At 45.0% G+C, this 20,241-nt stretch overlaps 1 protein-coding gene and 1 long non-coding RNA gene across 2 annotated transcripts; one reads left to right on the forward strand and one right to left on the reverse strand.

Moving 5' to 3' along the window:
• Nucleotides 1-10,664: 10,664 nt before the first annotated feature.
• On the reverse strand, nt 10,665-12,660 carry LOC119361970. Its single transcript, XR_005173047.1, has 2 exons — nt 12,243-12,660; nt 10,665-11,247 (listed from the first exon to the last, which is right to left on the reverse strand). It is a non-coding gene; the product is annotated as an uncharacterized LOC119361970 (long non-coding RNA).
• Nucleotides 12,661-14,351: 1,691 nt separating this feature from the next.
• Nucleotides 14,352-16,701, forward strand: LOC119361971 (tricetin 3',4',5'-O-trimethyltransferase-like). Its single transcript, XM_037627150.1, has 2 exons — nt 14,352-14,824; nt 15,961-16,701. The coding sequence occupies exons 1-2, from the start codon at nt 14,424-14,426 to the stop codon at nt 16,631-16,633; spliced, it is 1,074 nt and encodes a 357-aa protein (XP_037483047.1). The 5' UTR covers nt 14,352-14,423; the 3' UTR covers nt 16,634-16,701.
• Nucleotides 16,702-20,241: the final 3,540 nt, after the last annotated feature.

Genomic DNA, 20,241 nt, shown 5'->3' on the forward strand with positions numbered 1-20,241 from the left:
TATATTGTGTTAGTAAGTACTATAATTGAACTAGCTAGTTAGAAAAATATAATTACTATTTTATTTAGATTTTTTTGGTAATATAATTAGTTAGAAAAATATTAGTTAGTTAGAAAAATACTAGTTTATTTTTAGTAAGTACTATATAGTAAGTGCTGGTTTGTTTTTAGTAAGTACTACTTTATTTATTTATCGTAAGTGCTTAGTAGTTGAACTAGATAATTGTTTTAATTAATAAAACTACTTTATTTAACTATATATAGAATTAGTTTGTAGTAAGTGCTACTTTATTTATTTATAGTAAGTGCTACTTTATTTATTTATAGTAAGTGCTTAGTAGTTGAACTAGATAGTTGATTTAATTAATAAAACTACTTTATTTAACTATATATAGAAGTACGTAGTTCCCGCATCGACGTCGGCGATGCCTATCCCGCATCCTCGTCGTCGTCGACTCGGCGGTGGAGGCATGCTTGATCAGGGCCATGTTCGGGACTGGGCTCCGCCGGGCTGGTATTGGGAGGTGCTACCTTCTGGGGGACGTAGGTTGGTGAGGAGGCAGCCCGTTGTTGACCCGATCCTTGTTTGGTGGCGGTCGCGTGGGCCGGTGACGGTGCCGAGGCTTCCGGACACCGCGGAGGTGGTACGTCACCGTGTCAGCGAGGAGGACGAGCACGTCCGTCGCTACATGGTTGCGTTGGAGGGCAGGTTCGACAATACCTGGCAGGTTCTTCAGGGATCTCACTGGAGCTATGATCCTGTGATTGTTCCTTATCTTTGGGTGTCCACCGCCCGCGACGATACCCATCAGGCACTGCGGTTCTAGCTGTATTAATTAGCGATGTTATATATATGATACTATTCGTGGAGTATTCGACGATGTACGGACACAAGAGATGATGTACTTTTGGTTATAATTGAATGCATGCTAATTTGAATACTACTTTATTTTACGATTTGGTTTTGCTTATTGAATGCTCATATTGGAAAAGTACTCCTACTTTGAATGCTAAAATTGAAGAGCACTCCATTCAGAAATCTAGGAGCCTCCTTGACGGTGTCCTGGACTAGGGGGTACTCACCACGTCGTCTCCCAATCAGTTGGATTGGGCCGAGGATCCCCATGGTCGTATACTCATGGGCCAGTCCGGACAGTTGCCGCATACAAGGAAGATTCCACAAGACTTGACGATCAAGACAAGGACTCCTCCCCCACCGGCGTATTCGGCTAGGACTCTTGTTATCCTAGGCCTCTGGTGCATTATACAAACCGAGGCCAGGCTAGTCGATAGAGACATACAACAACAATCATACCATAGGCTAGCTTCTAGGGTTTAGCCTCTCTGATCTCGCGGTAGATAAACTCTTGTAATATCCACTTCATCAATATCAATCAAGCAGGACGTAGGGTTTTACCTCCATCAAGAGGGCCCGAACCTGGGTAAAACATCGTGTCCCTTGTCTCCTGTTACCATCCGCCTAGACGCACAGTTCGGGACCCCCTACCCGAGATCCGCCGGTTTTGACACCGACATTGGTGCTTTCATTGAGAGTTCCGCTGTGTGATCGGTGAAAGGATCAATGGCTCGACTGCAGGTCAACTGCGACGTCGGCTTCTTCGTCACCAGCTCGACTGGTCACCTTGGCTTGACCGAGGACTGCGCCCTACCTCCGATCGTCATGTTCGGATGAGGGTCTTCATCAACACCAACTCCAATCTCTATCAAGATCATGGAGGAGTCATCCATGGAGCTCGGGGGCTCTACGTCAACATTGCCCTCAGGCGACCGTGCTATTTTTCTGGACAGCAAACTTGTATCTGCCGCCACCGCCTCCTCGAGTGTTGCCTAAACGATTACTTCGGTGGAATTATGCGGAATTAAGTCTACAACAACCCTGCAAAAATTTCGTCGAGTTTCGATGGAGGAATCTCCGGCAATCTCCGATATACCGGAGCCCTGTTGAATTTGGACGAGAATCCGGACGAGTTTAGAGCGTGGTATCCAGCACCTAGCTCGGGTGTCCTTTGAAAGATCCAACCGTTTATTTGCTGCGGAATTCCCATATCTATCACCTGCCAAAAATTCAGCTCGATCCGACCGTCCAAACTCCGGGAAACTTCCGATTAGTGCATCACTTTTTGGATCTTGTTTTCTGCGCGAGAACGAATCCGACCCGAATTCATCTTCTTTATGAACGGGATCTCGGACATCCTTTTTGAAGAAAGTTTTCGTATGGGGTGTTGTGTTTTATTCTCAAACACATCCCAGTAGTATTAAAAGTATTCTCGCAATATGAACTTCAACGTCGCGCCGGTGTCAAACCAGCCCGACAACATCACTCCACGGCGGCCGACCTGTGTTAGACACGTCGTCGCTTTGTTGAGCCGAGCTCAATTTCTTCGAATCATTATCTCGGCCAGCCGAACAATAGTTCGGCATCGTGAAGGATAAATCGTCACCAACATCGCCGCCCCATGGATTACACGAAGCGGGCACGCCTGCATCGCCACACGGTCACTTCATCAAGCCGGCATCAACCACGTCACGACCTGCATCGCTGGACCGGGGGCTTCATCATCTCTTCATCAACCTACTCCGGAGACTTTGGCGTCGCTGGCCGACCATCTCCGTCACGTTAGCTGGACCGAGGGCTTTGCCTCGGCGAGCCAACCTTTGCCAGCATCGCCATGCCGTTGCTTTATCGCCGATCAGGCGATAGGTGTGCGGATCGAGTCCCAATTTTGGTAATCACCTTTATTCGGATTGCTACAACAAATAAGCCAGGTGCTATTAATCCTAGTATTTTTTGCTTGTTAGCGTTCATTTTTTCCAATGAATTATTACTCTGGTTTGTCCGTCATATGTACGCAGGTCTATCAAATGGCGGCCGCATTAACGACGGTCGCATAGTAGTTCGGTTAGTTTCCGTACATAGTCCGGCGAACGCCGCATCCGGAACTCAAACCGACCTGTGAATTCAGGCCTTGCCATGCCTTTACCGCATCACTCCGCCGCCCTGCGTCGACATTGACTTCGACGCCAGGCCATATTTCTTTTATTACTCACTTTGCATAAATTATTTGTTATGCAACGATTTTTTTTATTACTATTATCTCCGGTCTGCACTATTTTTTGTGCACAGGAAAATGATCCAGCCGGACTATATCCTTTGGCGTCACCTCGGCTGGACGGGGGGCTTCGTCAACACTTCATTACCCCATGCCGGGGACTTCAGCATCATCCTGCCGTCCTGCATTGACCGTGCTATGTCACCACTTCGGAGTGCCGAGCTCTTTGCTTCGCCACCTCGGTACCGGCTTGGGGGATGGAACCTTGTCCCGCATCAAGCTCGGACCGCGTCATCAATACCGAACACATTAACCAGCTAAGTTGCCTTCATGCTCAAACTTTTAAATTTTTAACTTGTGTTCGGCTCGACCAAGCATTATACTTTTTTGGAAAAAAGTTGCTTGTAAAAATTTCCTTGTCCAAACTTTGTTTGTGACGCGCAAATTCAAATACCCCGTTTACTTGGGGGCTTCCTTCATGAAGCTTTTTCCTCTTGCATATGGTTATACTTGTACGGCTTCGTTCCTTGTTCGTGTATTACGCCACAATATGCACCATATTGACTTAAGCGATTTGCAAGCTGGGTTGCCTGGCTCATATGCTTACCCCTATGTTCCCGATTGTTCGGCTAGGGAGTAAAGGGAGCACCTCTGCGATTGTCACGATCGGGTCAACCGAGCCGGACCTCAGACTGGGTGAAGCCGAAATCTAGCGCTCTTATTGTTTTCAATCATGGTCGGCACACAATGGAACTCATGAGTACAAAAAATCTATTGCACAAGTCTCATAATAACAATGAGCACCGAAGAAAGGTATCGGTGGGGGTACTATTTTCTTCGAAGATGCTTCTTACTCTTCGCAGTAATATAGCATAAGTTCCCTGAGCGCGCTTTGTTTGTTACAGCCTTATGGCCTGATTGCCTGGTTATTGGAAACACCGTCGATATTCTCGACAGATGGAGTACATAACACTTTTCGGTCCTTGACCGAAGAGGGAGAAGCCGACGGTCGGTTAAGACGCGTTTAAAGTTCGGTTGAACATAGATATGATATAAGTACTTCGGTACAAGCAATCATTATTTTACCCAAGTCACTTGGGAGCTCTTAAATTTATATGAGCCATTTTATGATAAGTGTTTTTCTTCTTAGTCGTTGCAAAGTTTTTATTATTATTTATCACTCCTTTTTTCGACACAAGTGTGCGGTCACTAGCGGGGAGCCTAATTTCTCTCTCAAAGCCGCTAGAGTTTAGTTTGCTAAACTGGCCTAGTAAGAAGTACTCCGCCTTCGCGATAGGAGGTTGAAGCCGTAGGCTGACCCGCTTGAAGTTTTGAGATAGGATGTGTCATGTTAAAGCACGGCAGAAGCACCTTTTTTTCTAAAGTCCAATTTTCGAATTGGCGCCGAACACTTGATCTAGTTCGGACATTAACCTTTTTGAATAAGTTTTTTGGCTTTTCGAGCCCATGAAACTTTTAAACTATTTGTGTGTTTTCAGCATAAGTCTCACAGTGCAACGCCGGACACCTTTAGAGATTCGGCAAAAACATTCTCGGATATTGCTATATATGCATCGGTTTCGAATTGTGTCTTCGGTCAATAGTTGGGTTGCACGGCTCCTGCACCTGCCTCCTATGTTCCACTTTGTTCGGCTAGGTGTGCAAAGGGAGAACCACTACGATTGTGCTTCCAGCTCACATGGTTAAGCACCTCAGTGGAGAAAGCCAAAAACTGACTGTCACAATAAGCGTAAACTGGTCAGTGATCCGATGACGGCGTTAAACAACAGGCCATTCATAACAATGGTCGAAGTGTTTACGGCTTGACCTCGACTATCGCCGAACACTACCGGGGGCTATTAACTGGCCTCCCAAACTAAATCCTCGATATTTTGCTCTTACATTGGAGCTGAGGTTTCATGATCATGCTTAGCATCACAGCCCAAAGAAAGGAATCGATAGCGGGACTATTTTCTTTGGAAGACATTTTTTCTGTTAAACAGTAATATAACATGTCTCTCCGCGTACCTTTGTTTATAAAACCGTATGGCCAGATTGCCTTGTTTGTTGTAAATCTTTGCCCTCATAAATGCTTTATAAAGTAAGGACAAACACTCCTCGGCTATTGGCCGAGGAGGTGGAAGCCGATGGTCGGTCAACAAAGTTTTGTACAATGCGGATCCGAGCATTAGTGACGTAAAGTACTTGGATACATAGAGTCATTACACATAATTTGTAATTTTACTATGGATATCGATCCTTAATTCGGCCTCCCATGCCCGCATTAAGGCTCGGGGGCTACTAGGCTTGGGCTTATTATGTACAAATATTAAAGGGGCACATCGATCCCCTGATCTGGTGTTGCCACCCGACCAGTGTCTCGGGGGCTACTGCATTGCCTGTTCTATGCAGAAAATTTTAAGTGCAATACAGTTTCCGAGGAGATTTTGATCCTCAGGTTGGTCGGCCGCACCCAACCTGAGTCTCGACGACTGAGAATGCCGCTTTTTGTGTCGTGAAGTATTCTGCCGAGCTAGGACTTGATCCTCAGACCGATTTTGCAAATCAACATGAGTCTCAGCGGCTACGGGGATCAGCGGTCTTATGTCATCCTTCATGTGCATCTCGGGTTTTAGACCGATACCCACCTTGAGGGCTACTGGCACCAATCAAAAATATTGACAAAAATCGGCCCACATTCGGGATGGTGCACCACCTCAAAAGCAGTCCGGCGTAAAGCTCAGGCGCTAGTGGCTGGCTCCATAGAGGGCACTTCCGGCATTAAGCTCGGCTAAACTCCTTCAAACTTCTTTGAACCAAGGTGATTTACGACACCTCGGATACAGTCCGGCGTTGGAGCTCGGATACATAGTCCGGCGTTGGAGCTCGAATACCGTCCGGTGTTGGAGCTCGGATACATAGTCCGACGTTAGAGCTGGGAAGCAGTCCGGCATTGGTGCTCGGCTGCAAAAGATACCTCGAGTGCAGTCCGGCGTTGGAGCTCGGACGCAAGAGGACGTTGCCGCCCGGGAACAACTTCAAACCCGAGGTGTGGCATAAAAATAACAAGGCATTGATAAAGGCCGGAAACTTAAAGGGGCTCCTCGGATACCCGATGTGTAAACTCGTCGAATGCATTTCGGCGATCCTCAAGATCAAAGATGAGAAGATTTGTTGAACTAGTTTTCAAGACCGACGACCGAAGATGAAGAACAGTTTGGAAGAATCGAGGAGCGTCCCCAACTTGAAGACCGGTTCAGGGGGCTACTGACGGTGTCCTGGACTAGGGGGTACTCACCACGTCGTCTCCCGATCAGTTGGATTGGGCCGAGGATCCCCATGGCCGTATACTCATGGGCCAGTCCGGACAGTTGCCGCATACAAGGAAGATTCCACAAGACTTGGCGATCAAGACAAGGACTCCTTCCCCACCGGCGTATTCGGCTAGGACTCTTGTTATCCTAGGCCTCTGGTGCATTATATAAACCGAGGCCAGGCTAGTCGATAGAGACATACAACAACAATCATACCATAGGCTATCTTCTAGGGTTTAGCCTCTCTGATCTCGCGGTAGATCAACTCTTGTAATATCCACATCATCAATATCAATCAAGCAGGACCTAGGGTTTTACCTCCATCAAGAGGGCCCGAACCTGGGTAAAACATCTTGTCCCTTGTCTCCTGTTACCATCCGCCTAGAAGCACAGTTCGGGACCCCCTACCCGAGATCCGCCGGTTTTGACACCGACACCCCTCCATCATCCACGTCGTCGTGGGGGTATCTTCTCCTTCATTCCCGTGTGCTAGACAATTTGTTGAAATAATGCACTCGGGAATGAAAGGAGGAGCTACATACCATCACCGATAGTCAACCCGTGATTAATAATAATGATCTAATTTAGGTTTTTTAGTTCATATATTTAATATTTGAATTATGAACTTAGGCCGGAAATGTCGTACTCGGACGATGAAAACCGCCCGGGGGAGTGCGACTGGTGCGACGACGACCAAGGTATGTGCGACAGGTTCATTGAGCTAGACGAAGATCGGCGCTTCAGCATTAAGTTCAAGGAGACCTTCGATGTTCATACGGTACGCAATGACGATAATAGTTTTTTTCGTAATTAAGCACGAGTTCAACTATTTTAACGTGTATTTTTCATCTTTTCCAATTCGACTAGCTTATCCCATGCTTTGCAAGACGCTGTGTCTTGGAGAGGATGGGTTTTGAAGACCATGAAAGTATGGCAACCAAAAAAATTATCCTAAGTACCCATCATGGTGTGGATTTTCAAGTAAAGTTGTACAATGCTCAGAGTGTAACCCATTTTGGTTGCAAAAATTGGGAAGCACTTTGCAAGATGTATGGTTTTGATGAGGGTATGCTTGTCACCATGGATCTTGGTGATCCTACTATCGCGCAAGAGAGACCTTCGATTTTCGTCCTTGTGGATACACCTCCAATTCTTCCCCCATGTGAGCTTAACATAGTTATTAAGTAATTTATATTATTTATTTCAAAATAGTTGACAACTTAATTATTTCCATTGACAGCTTATTTTTATTCTTCAAAGAATGTGCGGAAGATGGTAGACAGAACCTACTACACCGAAGGCTCTGAACTAACTTATCAGGAGAAAAATCATCTGGTCGCATTTTGTACTGATCTTGAGAATTACAATATCTACAATCAAACTCCTCAACATTATGGTCAATACGTGCCACTAGTGCACGTGTTGAACTACGGTAACTACCATGGAGATACCCTGGTAAGATTCTTTACTATTACGACATCCGTGCATCTTTTTGTACACTTCTAAAACTAGTACATCATTGCTAACTACGAAGTTATTACTATGTTTTTCAACAGATAATCCCGAATGATTGTGTGCCTCATCTGATGTATACACACGGTAGCCTTCATGTTTTGAACATACAACCAGGTCTTCCTACGAATCTGAACTGTCCATACCGGGTTTCTAAAAGAAGTGGAGACATGACAATCAAAGATTGGAAAAAAATGTATGGACAGTCGTAAGGAGCTTCTTGGAAGCAACAATCAGCGAAGGGCAAACATGGGAGACAGGATGATTGCCATTCTTCATAATGGAGAGTCAGGGTCTATATTGTTTTATGCTATTTTACCTTAAGGGTGTTTAGGTCATGTCCTACCTGATACTGATGATCTGCATGTGTTAAGAACAATTATGTAGGGTTGGGTTCGATGACTATGAGGATGATGATCGTATGACTTATTATTAATAACGAGTAGAAGTTGTATGATGATGCATGATTAGTAGGACTTGTTATTATATACGATGATGTATGATGCGAGCATGCATGAGTTATTATATCAGCGGGTGAAATGAACATATATAGCGGCAGCGTTGGTAAACCAAGGACGAAGATATAAGAGAGGACACTTCTCTCTATTAGCTAGCTAATAACAACCTAAAAATAACCCCCAAAACCCCTAAAGCAGCCAATTTTCTAAAAAAACATGAACTTTTGGTCCCGGTTGGTGGCACCAACCAGGACCAAAGGCCCCCTGACTGGGCTCGGCGCACAGGGCCACGTGGAGGCACATTGGTCCCGGATCGTGTTTGAACCGGGACTAATGGGTGGAGATATTAGTAACGACCCATTAGTCCCGATTCATGAACCGGGACTAAAGGCCCTTACGAACCGGGACTATTAGGTATTTTTCTACTAGTGATGCATGATACTAGCTATGATACTACCATTACGACCAGCCTAACAGTGGTGCCAAAACCACCATCACTGCACGCCTATGCCCACAAATTCACGTGAGCACCAATAATTGATACTCATGTCCATTTGTATGTGAGCCTACCGACCATGTCATTGGATCTTGGGGTTTATTTTTGTCAGAGGAATCAACACGGTCCACGCATTGATTTGAGTGCTCGGGAGCTATTGTGTGAAAACCCACATTGCACGATCAGGGAAGCTGATTTACTACTGCTAATGTACTCATGCTCGCTACTCCCTCAGTCCATAATTACCATCGTCTATAGTACCAAAATATTGTATAATATAAAAATATATTTTGTAATAATTCTCATAATTATTATTCTATACATTGGATGCTGATTTTTTTTTTCACATGTGCTTGGCAAAAGTGAGTATTTTCAGGGATGGCAATGTGTGTGGTCATTTGTTTATTTACAGCTATACATTAAGCTTGCTGCTTGCACCGTCAGCAGAATAGAGTTATAGAGATGAAAGCAGGACTCACTGTGACCAAAATGCTAAAGTACGTCACAACATGCAAAACCGAATCTTGCATCCACACCAAGATCTCTAACCATGCAAGATCTGATCACGTCAGGAGAAAACAAAGGGACACACCCAGATTTAGGCATCAAATATAAATGAGTATAATATAGCTGCAGGGGTGATCTTATCCACGTAAATCACGGGTCGTGATATCAACGATGACATATTTTTAGTTTTTGCCCAAAAGGGATCAGATCTACTATCACAATTGGAAAATATTATAGCTTACTAAAACGTCTTATATTTTGGAATGGCGTAGTAAGAAGAAGAATAATAGTAGGGCCAACGGCTGGTTATATATTATTTCCATGTCATCTATAGCCAGTCCAATAACCAACATGCATAATTGTTACTCCAAAATTATGCTACAATCATCGTATCTTGAAACACATGTTGCACCACATCTCTTAGGGTAATGTACCCCAAAATATGCAGGTCCCACTGCGGACACAGCTTAATTGAATTTGCATGTCATGCATGGCCTTTAATTCTCTCTCTTTCTCTCTCTCATCTATATGGAATAAGGTGTGGGACTCAATTTGCTTCAAGCCAATGAAACTCAAAGTGAGATTAGTATTATGGAAATATGAAAATTTTAAAATAAGGCCTTTGAAGCAGAATGAAGGGAGTATCTTGTACGAATTTCTAGTAACGTGACAGGAACGTGGCAGACATCTCTGATTTGTCACATATTGAGTTGGTCACATGGTAACAGTTCAGTGTCACATGGTATTGTTTATGCATGGTCTGCTCTGTCCACATTGTACGGTGCTGCTACTGCAGCAAGTAAGTAGACTGACGTATGCAATCACGCGGCCATGTTCATCACAAAAATAACAGCCTTATACCTCGCGGGCTCTCCGCTGGGAGCAACTAGTATAGAATCTGCACTTGTGGTGCAAAAATAGAAAAACGCATTCTGGGCCATTGGATTGAAGATGAATGGCACAGAGGTACCTCCTGCCACTTACTGTACATTTTTTAGAAAACCCCCCGCTAGTAGTCAGATAAAAAACATGACTTCCACTGTAAACACCTCACCTTTCTCATATTCGTTCATTTTGTCCTTGGTTTATAAGACTAATTTTCAAATCGTCAGAGCATTGATGCTTCAGCTTTATACTTGTCTAATGGATGGTTTCATGTATATACAAGTACAATACTGGCTTCTACTATATGTCTATCAATCGTGCAAGAAAACTAAACAAGTTGGTTACCAAAGTGTGTCAATATGTATCACAAATATAAGTGAAGATGAGAAAATTAAGTCAAGCTAGACCATTTCAGGCACATGTTAGACTGGACAATTCCAATCACAAATATTGGAATTATTTGAGTACATGTCAAGCTAGACCATCAGTTGCACAAATATTCAAGTACACGTCAAACTAGACCCTTCCCGGGCACACATATTTGTCAATCTGGCGCATCCACGAGAGACATAGGAGTACATACATATGAAGTGACACATAAGATGACATGATCATTTCTAGTGCGTGACCAGTAAGAATGAGTGTGAAGGACTTAAGGATCACAACTGAACAAACATTGCTTTAAAAAATTGTATCAGCTTTGCTATCCTGATGGTATATGACAGGAAGTTCTTCTCTTGCCTCCAGTTATACTGTTTCTTGCTCTTGGAACTTCATATGCCTGGGAAAGATTACACAAAACAAATACTGTTTTTATTTGCTTACAACCAGGTGAGACAGCAACAACTAAGATTCTCTAGAAGCTGTAAATAATTCTTCAAAATGACCCAAGAGCAACGGCAGGGGCAGAGCTTAATACTAGTCAATGAGCTCTAAACTACTCATCATACCCAGAGCATAACAAGTGTTCTACACCAAAATCCAGATGTCTGACTTCTCAATCTCCTGAAACAAAACAAATTCAGAAGTCATCTCCAATTGCATGGTTGCAAATTAGTAGAAGGCTACAGGCTGCACCACGCATGCCGGTGCAGCTCAGGCAGCTAGCTAGCTAGCTCTCTCTACTCTGCATCTGTACTTCTACTGTTTCTGTAATGTTATTAAACCCTTGTTGGCTAACTGTTAGTCAAAAATGCACATATATCTATTATTTGATGTCTCCAATCGAGGTATCTCCCACAAGCTAGATACTGGAGTGTGAAACAATTGACCGGCGTCAGTTCATCAAAAGCCTTGAGTTTTGTTAGTTAAATCTGCAATATGCATACCCCCATGCCAGCAAGCACACTAGCTCAGAACAACAACAAATTCTTAACTAGCTAGCTAACCAGACATGTTGCAGGTTAATTAGATGGACGAGACATTATTGAGTCGGCTTGATTTTGCCGGATATGCATATGTTGTCCCACCGTTGACGAGTTTCCCCACAACATGTCACCTGTGCTCCATAATCAAGGGAATTTATATTCACTTTTCAATCACCGCTTGAAAGCAATTCAACTAGAAGCTAGCTAAATTTAGCTAATAATTTGACCGATGTACGTGTAAGATCCGCAATTGAAGGAATGCCAAATTGATAACTGTGTGCACTCTCGGCATACTTCCCCTAGTTAGATCCATAGTCAAATTCAGTCAAAGACATGTGCACTGCCTCCGAAATATTCATGCTTTGATTCAATACTCACTCCGATCCAAAATAAACCACGACACTTACTTTTGGATTGGTGGGAGTAGCATATACATGTCGCAATGGATTAAATGGAACTATGTAGTGGAGTACAAGCAGTATACTATTATGTGCATTCAAAATTGTTACATGTGATGGGTAAACATAGAACATGAGGTAAATCAGTGGCTACGTTGGCTGGGCATGTGCCCAGACACGAATACAAACTAGACTTCCCCATTAGATAGAAATATATGGGTGAGAGAAAAGATACCTTGATACTGAGCCAGTGAGGGGATGGAGTCAGGAAGAAGAGCTGGCGCGTGTAGCCGTCGGGGCTGCGTATTCTCTAACAACTCTGAGCCGCGGGTCTTCGGATCTGCCGCAAACCCGTCGGAGTCCGGCATGGTGGAGGCTAGATGGTGACCTAGGCAGCTGTGCCCGAGGCGCCCGCGGCCATCGGCGAGGACGACTAGCGACGGCGACGAATCCCTGCGATGATGCGCCGCGCGACGTTGGGCCTGGCCGGGAGGCAGATCCACGCGACCTTGAAGCCGGAGTGGAAGACAGGAGGCAAGGAGAAGAAGCTGTGGAGGGGAGCCAACACCGGATCTGGCCTGGACCGCCGACAGCGTCGCTCGCCGGCAGGAGAGGTCGAGAGGGCCGATGGAGGATTGGGGATCTGAGAAGGATCCGAAGAGAAAACATGAGGACCAGAGGGATATTTTTGCACAGAATTATGTAACCGTGAGTACAGATTCCTCCACCTAGATCCTTACCATTCATCTCAAATCCAATGGTCCAGAATCCTTTTTCTATTTTTGCACCAGATGTCCAGATTCTATACTAGTCGTTCCAGTGTTGCTAATTCCCTCACCTCCATATCCATGGGCTCTACGGATGTGTTTAGTTTACCGGATAGATTTAGGTGGTTATGGGTATCCCCAACTAACTGGCTAGGGATAGCCAATTTTTGTGTTTGGTTGAGAGGATGATAAGTAGCTAGGGATAGCCAATTCTATGTTTGGTTGGAAGGACGATAGATGGATAGGTTGTTGAGATGACTCTCTTTGGCAGAAATGGTGAGATTACCCACTATATAATGTATGTCATTCGAACAATATACAGATTTCAAAAGCCCATACCAAAATTTCTCACGGACGCGTGAAACACACACGCATACAACATGGCTGAAACACATCACATCACGATTGAATCTCTGCATCGCCTGGCAACTCCGGTCGCCGCTCCCCTCGCGCTACAGCCACATGCCTGCACGCTACACCCCCGTCTCCCCCGGCTCTTGCAGCCACACGCCGCCGCGACACCCCTGCTAGCTGCCTTTGCCACCTCTGTCACATGAGATCCGACCCGCGATGCTCCAGATCTACGATGGGGTAGGGGATACCTGAGAGAGAGAAGATATAGGGCGCGGACGTACCTTGCTCCGGCCACCGCATCAACGCCGCGACCCTTCGTCCAACCGCCGTCTGCACGATCTGTCGTTGCCGTTCCAGCCGAGGGGAGAGAGAAGATTTGTTCTGCGGAGGGGGTGAGCGAGGGAAAAACGGTTCGGGGTGAGGCGAGCGAGGGTGGCTGCCCATATCCGCCAGTTTTCGGCGGATGAGCGGAGCCTGAGTTTTGAGGAATATTCCCAGAATCTAGTTGCCCATATCCTCTCTCGCCAGCGAACCAAATGCATGGTATCCCAAAAAAACTGGCTATCCCTGTCCTTCGGATGGCTATCCCGTGAACCAAACACATCCTATATCTAATTCTCCCAACGTTTCGATCTCTCATTCACATGCGATGGCCTTGTCCGCCATGCGTACAAGGAAGAGGAAAGAAGACCTCGACCTCAAGGTGGAACTCTCTCTCGACCTTTGCATGCACCATTCCTCGCAGCCCACCGAGCAAAATTTCACCACAGTTTGTAGATGATAACCCCTCTAGCTAAAGAGCGAAGATTCTCTCATCACTCATCACTCATCACTCACCACCATCCAAAGCAGGAGGCCCCAGAAAAATTCATCACAGTTAATTGTGGCTCTGTATGGCAGTGAGCCACGACACGGTGCTACCACCATGTGAGCCTGGTGCTTTTGTCTCCGGGTAGACACAGTGCAACAGTGCACACCACGGCCCGAACAGAACCCTATGAAGCTGTAGGTGTATCGCAGATGCCTTTGACTGTTCATGATGATCATGCGCTGATTCCACACGAATATGAGCTGCTAGGATAGTCATATGCTGTCTCAAATATTATCAGTGCACTTTGCTACACGATTAGTTTTTGACCAACTAACTTTTCACAAACCGGCTTAGTAATTTTCGCCATGTAGGTGGGTGTCGGGACCTCTATCTATATAAGCGTTAGCTAGCAGACTCCTCGGTAGAAAACAAATACGCTACGCTTAGTACCACCAGCCGCACAAACGGCCGGAGGAGGCAGCTAATGAGCTCCATGGCCGCGGAAATGGCTGCCGTCGAGGAGGAGGCGTGCATCTACGCCATGCAGCTGTCCTCCACGGCTCTCCTGCCGCTGACGCTCAAGAACGCCATCGAGCTGGGCATGCTCGAGGTCCTGATGGGCGCCGGCGGCAAGATGCTGTCACCGTCTGAGGTGGCCGCGCGGCTGCCGACGCCGACGACCAACCCGGACGCGCCGGCCATGGTCGACCGCATGCTGCACCTGCTGGCATCCTACAAGGTGGTGTCGTGCGAGGTGGAGGAAGGCACGCACGCGCGGCGGTACGGTCCCACGCCCGTGTGCAAGTGGTTCACGCCCGACCACGACGCCATCTCCATTGCCCCTCTGCTCCTTCTCACCAATGACATGGTCCCTATGGAGAGCCTGTAAGTATATACTCCCTTCATTTCTATTTAATTCGCATATAGCTTTATCTCGAGTCAAACACTCTACTCCCTCTGTTAGGAAATATAAAAGCGTTTAGATCACTACTCACGCTCTTATATTTCCTTACGGACGGAGTAAGTTTTACTAAATTCATAAAAAAAAGTCTACAATACCAGTCAATATCATTAGAATTGTTGTTCATATATTTTCATACCATATATATTTATATTTTAAATGTTTAGATTGTTTTCGGTTAACTTGGTCAAACATTATAAAGTTTGACTTAGGTTAAAACTAATATGCCGAGTACAAAAACATAGGGAGTAATAGCACTCATTCCCTCCTGAAACATAAGTTGTTTTTATAGGGTAACTAGCCTTAAAATTTATATTGGGACGAAGGTTGTATGCATTTATGTATTCCTAAAGGGCCTGAACCTCTTTTTTTTTAAACGGCTTATATATCTAAAAAAAACTGTAGTATTCCTAAAATACTTAGAAAATACTTTGCAATCAAATAGGGCCTGAACCTCTTTTTTTTAACAGAAAAGGCGAAAGAAACGAGTCGGCCGCTAGATATTCGACAAACTCATCTGGCTATCAAGCTGCCGCTCGATCCCCTGTCCTGCGTGTTCCTTAATGCGAATGAGATAACTAGGCTGGATACGTTGATCATAGAAAGGATCCGAAGCAATCCATGGCTATCCATTAGAGAGCAGCCAAGGTCTGGAGAGGCGATCTCATCTCTCTTAACGAGTACTACTACTAATCACGGCTAGCAATTGCTAGCTACTAGCTACGAATAGATGCACGATCAACAGCTAGCTAGTAAATTTTACAACATTACATGGTGTAACCAAACAGGTCCTCTGAATTGTGAATACTTCAAAAAAGGTTGTTATATCAAAACCGTGGTATTTTTGTACATGCATGCTAAATTACTGTACTTTTTGATACTTTGGTTTTTTTAGTACTTTGCTATCAAACAGAGCCAAGTTGTTTTTGTAGGGTAACTAGCCTTAAAAAGGGCTTACATATTGGGACGAAGGTTGTATGTATTTATGTATTTCTACAAACATTAGTTAGTATTAATATAAGCTGAAGCTCGAATTTGTTAAACGATAAATAATTTGCAGGTATCATTTGAAGGACGCGGTCCTTGATGGTGGCCTCCCATTCCACAAGGCACATGGGATGACAATGTACGAGTACACCAAAACGGACACGCGCTTGAACCGTGTCTTGAACGAGGCCATGAAGGGCTACAGCACCATCATCACCGGAAAGCTTGTCAACTTGTACACGGGCTTCCATGACATCGCCACCCTTGTAGACGTGGGCGGCGGCGTTGGCGCCACCATATGCGCCGTCACCTCCAAGTACCCGCACATCAAGGGAATCAACTTCGACCTGCCCCACGTCATCACCGAGGCGTTGCAATCCCCCAGCGTGCAGCACGTTGCTGGCGACATGTTCAAGAACGTGCCCAGCGGCGACGCCATCGTCCTAAAGTGGATCCTCCACAACTGGCCGGACGAGCACTGCACAACTCTACTAAAGAACTGCTACGGTGCACTTCCCGCGCACGGCAGGGTTGTCATCGTAGAAGGCATCCTGCCGGTCAAACCGGAGGCGACGTCCAGGGGGCAGCAGGCGTCCCTCACCGACATGATCATGCTCACGCACACGGCAGGCGGCAAGGAGAGGAACCAGAGGGAGTTCGAGGAGCTTGCCAAGTCCGCAGGGTTCACCGGTGTCAAGACCGCCTACATCCACAGTAACACCTGGGTCATTGAATTCACCAAATAGATGCATCTCATATCTCTTCGCGTTGGTTGTTGCTCCCCAAATCTGCATAATGCGTACCACCTTTCCTTGACCCCGAATAGCCTATAATAAACTGATTTGCTAAATCTCGGTCCACTGAAATCTAGTTAAGTCTCGCTTGACTTCATAGCCATTCGATTTTGATGCATTAAGACTTGTGCAAGGCTATTAAAATTGTGTTTATGTCTAGTATCATATACGTACGAGTAACTCCGTGGCTCGTATTACCCTGATAGTAACATTCTTATCCCGGCCCTTAGAAGGGTTATCCATACACGTGGCAGAGCATTGTTTCTGGAATCCAAACTTTTAAAAGGGGGTTTATTTGGAGAATTAGGACTGGATCAAAGATTAAGATCTAGAATGACCCTTGGATCCTATCAAGTGCTTTACCGAAAGTTATAACTCCATGAGGGAAGACTCGGTTATTCAAAGTAGAAGGTTTAATTGACCCGCACTCAGGAGAGTGGGATGAAGATCAGCTGCAATCAGATTTTAACCTGGTAGATGTTGACAGGATACTCAGAATTCCTCTCAACGTGGTGGCTGTGCAGAATTTCGTGGCATAGCATTACACAACGTCAGGACGTTCCAGTCAACATATCATACAAACTTTAGCCACCAATAAGGTCCTAGCTGATGGTCAAGGTGGTGTCCAAGAAAATGGTATCTGGAAGGACAATTGGAGGCTCCGAGTTCCTTTCAAGATTAAACACTTCACGTGGAAAGTTCTAAGGGGTATTTTTCTCCCCTGCTTTGGAGTTCTTGTGAGGAGGCACATCCCTCTCAAGTGCCCGTTCTGCAAGGTGGGTTTTGAAGATATCGAGCATTGTTTGTTTACATGTTGTTGTGCAGTGGTTGTTTGGACTGAATTGGGACTAAATGAAGTGATCAACAAAGTAGTGATGGAGGACCGATCGAGATCAGGTACTATGGAGATCCTAGAAAGAAACCAATCGCATGTTGGGGATGTACCAGTGGCGGAGCTGATTGTAGTGGCTTCTTGGTTCATATGGTGGCAGCGTCGCTAGTTTGTGAAGTCGGAAAATATCCAAACCTCATACCAAATAGCTATCTCCATTAAGGTATTAACAACAAACTTTGTAAGAGCATCAACCTGAAACAACCAGCCCGGAACAAAGATCATATGTGTAAGAGACCAAATAAAGGAAGAGTTAAGATCAATGTGGATGCTTCTGAAAGCGCGGGTTATCTCCAGAGGGGGGCGAATGGGAGATTTTCAGAAATTCGTCAAACTCTGAAGAATTTGGCGAAGACCACGGTGAAGAGATAACATAAAGGAAACTAAGTCATCACAGAATCAGTGTACATGCAATCAGGATATGTAAGAGTGAAGAACATGCAATCAGACAATCATACGAGCATGAAGAATATGAATCGAGGAAATAAAGATAGAGTGATGAAATTCTTCGGTTCAAATTCGTCAGAGCCTAGATCATAGATTTTTCAGTGGCGGAATAAAGTAAAGAGGACTGGGGAATTTGAAACCAGTTTGGCTCGGTGAAGACACATTAATTTGGTAGACCAGTTCCAGTTGCTGCATCAACTGTTCTTCTTGTTGAGGCTGCTGAGTCGCAACTCAGAGGACACACAGTCCTCACCGTATTCTTCTTGGGCTAAGGCCTGCAGACCTCGCTCAACCACTCGTGGTAAGTTTTTAAGGTAGACTCCCAAAACTGTGGCACCCTGGCTCAAGAGACCGGAACACCCCGTATTCCAACACAGAAATCAAGTCATCTGAAATACAACACTGCTTGGCACAGAATAAATCAGCTCTTATTACAAATGATACGGATACAAGGGTTCCTATATAACAGTGAATTACATCATCATGGCGACACTACGGCTGCTAAGGTAGTTCTATGCTAGCAGCAGAACAACTCGTAGCCGCGGGATATCTTCTAGCGACGAAACAACAACAACAGCGATGGACTCCACTCCGCAGGGACTCTGGCTCGGACGCGATCCTATCTCGCAAACTCGGGATCCTCGACAAGCGAACAAACATGACACGACCTGCAATCCGGCATGACACGCCACGTAAGTAGTTTGAATGTACTCGCAAGCTCACAACAACCAAAGCAATAAATACAAACAACAGCATGGCATTTACAGGTTATTTAGCAATGATGATCATGATACTTCGAGAACAAGTTGAGCATGGCATGCATATATGATTCATGATACAAACACGATGATACTAGCACTAACATGCAAGGGGTCGATGTTTAAGGTCTTGTGGACCGACTTACTCTACTATGTGGTTATCCCATAACCACCATAAATATCCACATTACTTACCATCATGAACGCATTATCATTATCAAGAATACCATCATGATCACATTATCATTATCAAGGATACCATCGTGATCATCACAAGATCACATTATCATCATCAAGAATACCCTCGTGATCATCTCGTGACCACATAAAGATCAACCAACTTATGTTCTCATCGAACTAGGGTTGCTTATTAGTCAGATTATTATTATTGTTAACCCATAGTCTGACCTACTACGAACTGGGCCCATATCCGTTGGCGTGGCAATCGATAGATTATACACTCTACAGAGGTTAATACACTGCACCCACACCACAGAACCATGGCCTCGTGCTCCCATTCAGATGGCATTCTGACAAAACCAATCTATTGCATGACACTCTCCCGGCCACTCCGACAAACTCCCTTTTGGGCTAAGTCATGGGTGGCCCCGATGCCACTCTGGACATCCAACGGCCACCGTTGTGGCAAAACAAAACGGTCCCAAACGGGGACAATGGTACCAAACAACTACGGGCACGCAAGTCTTATGGCCGCCTACCTGATAAGGGTAGTGCGCACACATAACCTTCCCTAGTTGGAAGCACCAACGAGAGGCATAACAATGGATCAAATTAGGGCATTCCCACAAAGGCACATGTTGCTGCACTGGTCAGCTCAATTCAGTGGCACCATGGCTCAGCCAACAGATGTTCAACTTCCATCAAAGTCCGGTTAAACTTGAATGATGCCGAGTCATAATAAAATATCATGATGCAATAATGATGCTTATGAACATGGTATCAACACGAGCATGGATGGGTGACATGATCATTTAGCACGTAAATCTTCGCATGAACAACAATAAAGCATTTTCTAGATGCAAATGAGCATGGCATAACGATGATAATAAACAACACAAGTAACACATCATATGAACAGAGCATGATCACTAGCATTGGAAATAAATACCATAATAGAATATGATAATAACATTAGCATGTAATCATATAACCAACAGATGTAAAATCACCATAACATAAAGATAAGCATGGATTCACGAGCACATAAAGAATTCACGAAAATATTAACATGCACAACTTATTTAAATATTCAATAGAAAACCATAACTACTGCAAGACCATCATGCATGTGGCTGTCATAGCTTGCCTAGGGATGAAGGAACCATCGGGAAGAGGTGCGAGGAACTCGCGGAGGATTCGTCAGAAAAGCTTCACTCTCGAAGGGGGCTGATTAGAGGCAAGGGAAAAATGGTCATTTTTAGTATGTGATAACATAGTGAAAA

The sequence above is a fragment of the Triticum dicoccoides genome, chromosome 2B, assembly GCF_002162155.2.
Source record: "Triticum dicoccoides isolate Atlit2015 ecotype Zavitan chromosome 2B, WEW_v2.0, whole genome shotgun sequence".
Classification (NCBI taxonomy): Eukaryota; Viridiplantae; Streptophyta; class Magnoliopsida; order Poales; family Poaceae; genus Triticum; species Triticum dicoccoides.

Bases quoted from the DNA above. Each gene is read 5' to 3' on its own strand.
- LOC119361971 (XM_037627150.1), top strand. From the start codon at position 14,424: ATGAGCTCCATGGCCGCGGAAATGGCTGCCGTCGAGGAGGAGGCGTGC. The intron at 14,825-15,960 runs GTAAGTATATAC...AATAATTTGCAG, and splicing joins ATGGTCCCTATGGAGAGCCT to GTATCATTTGAAGGACGCGG.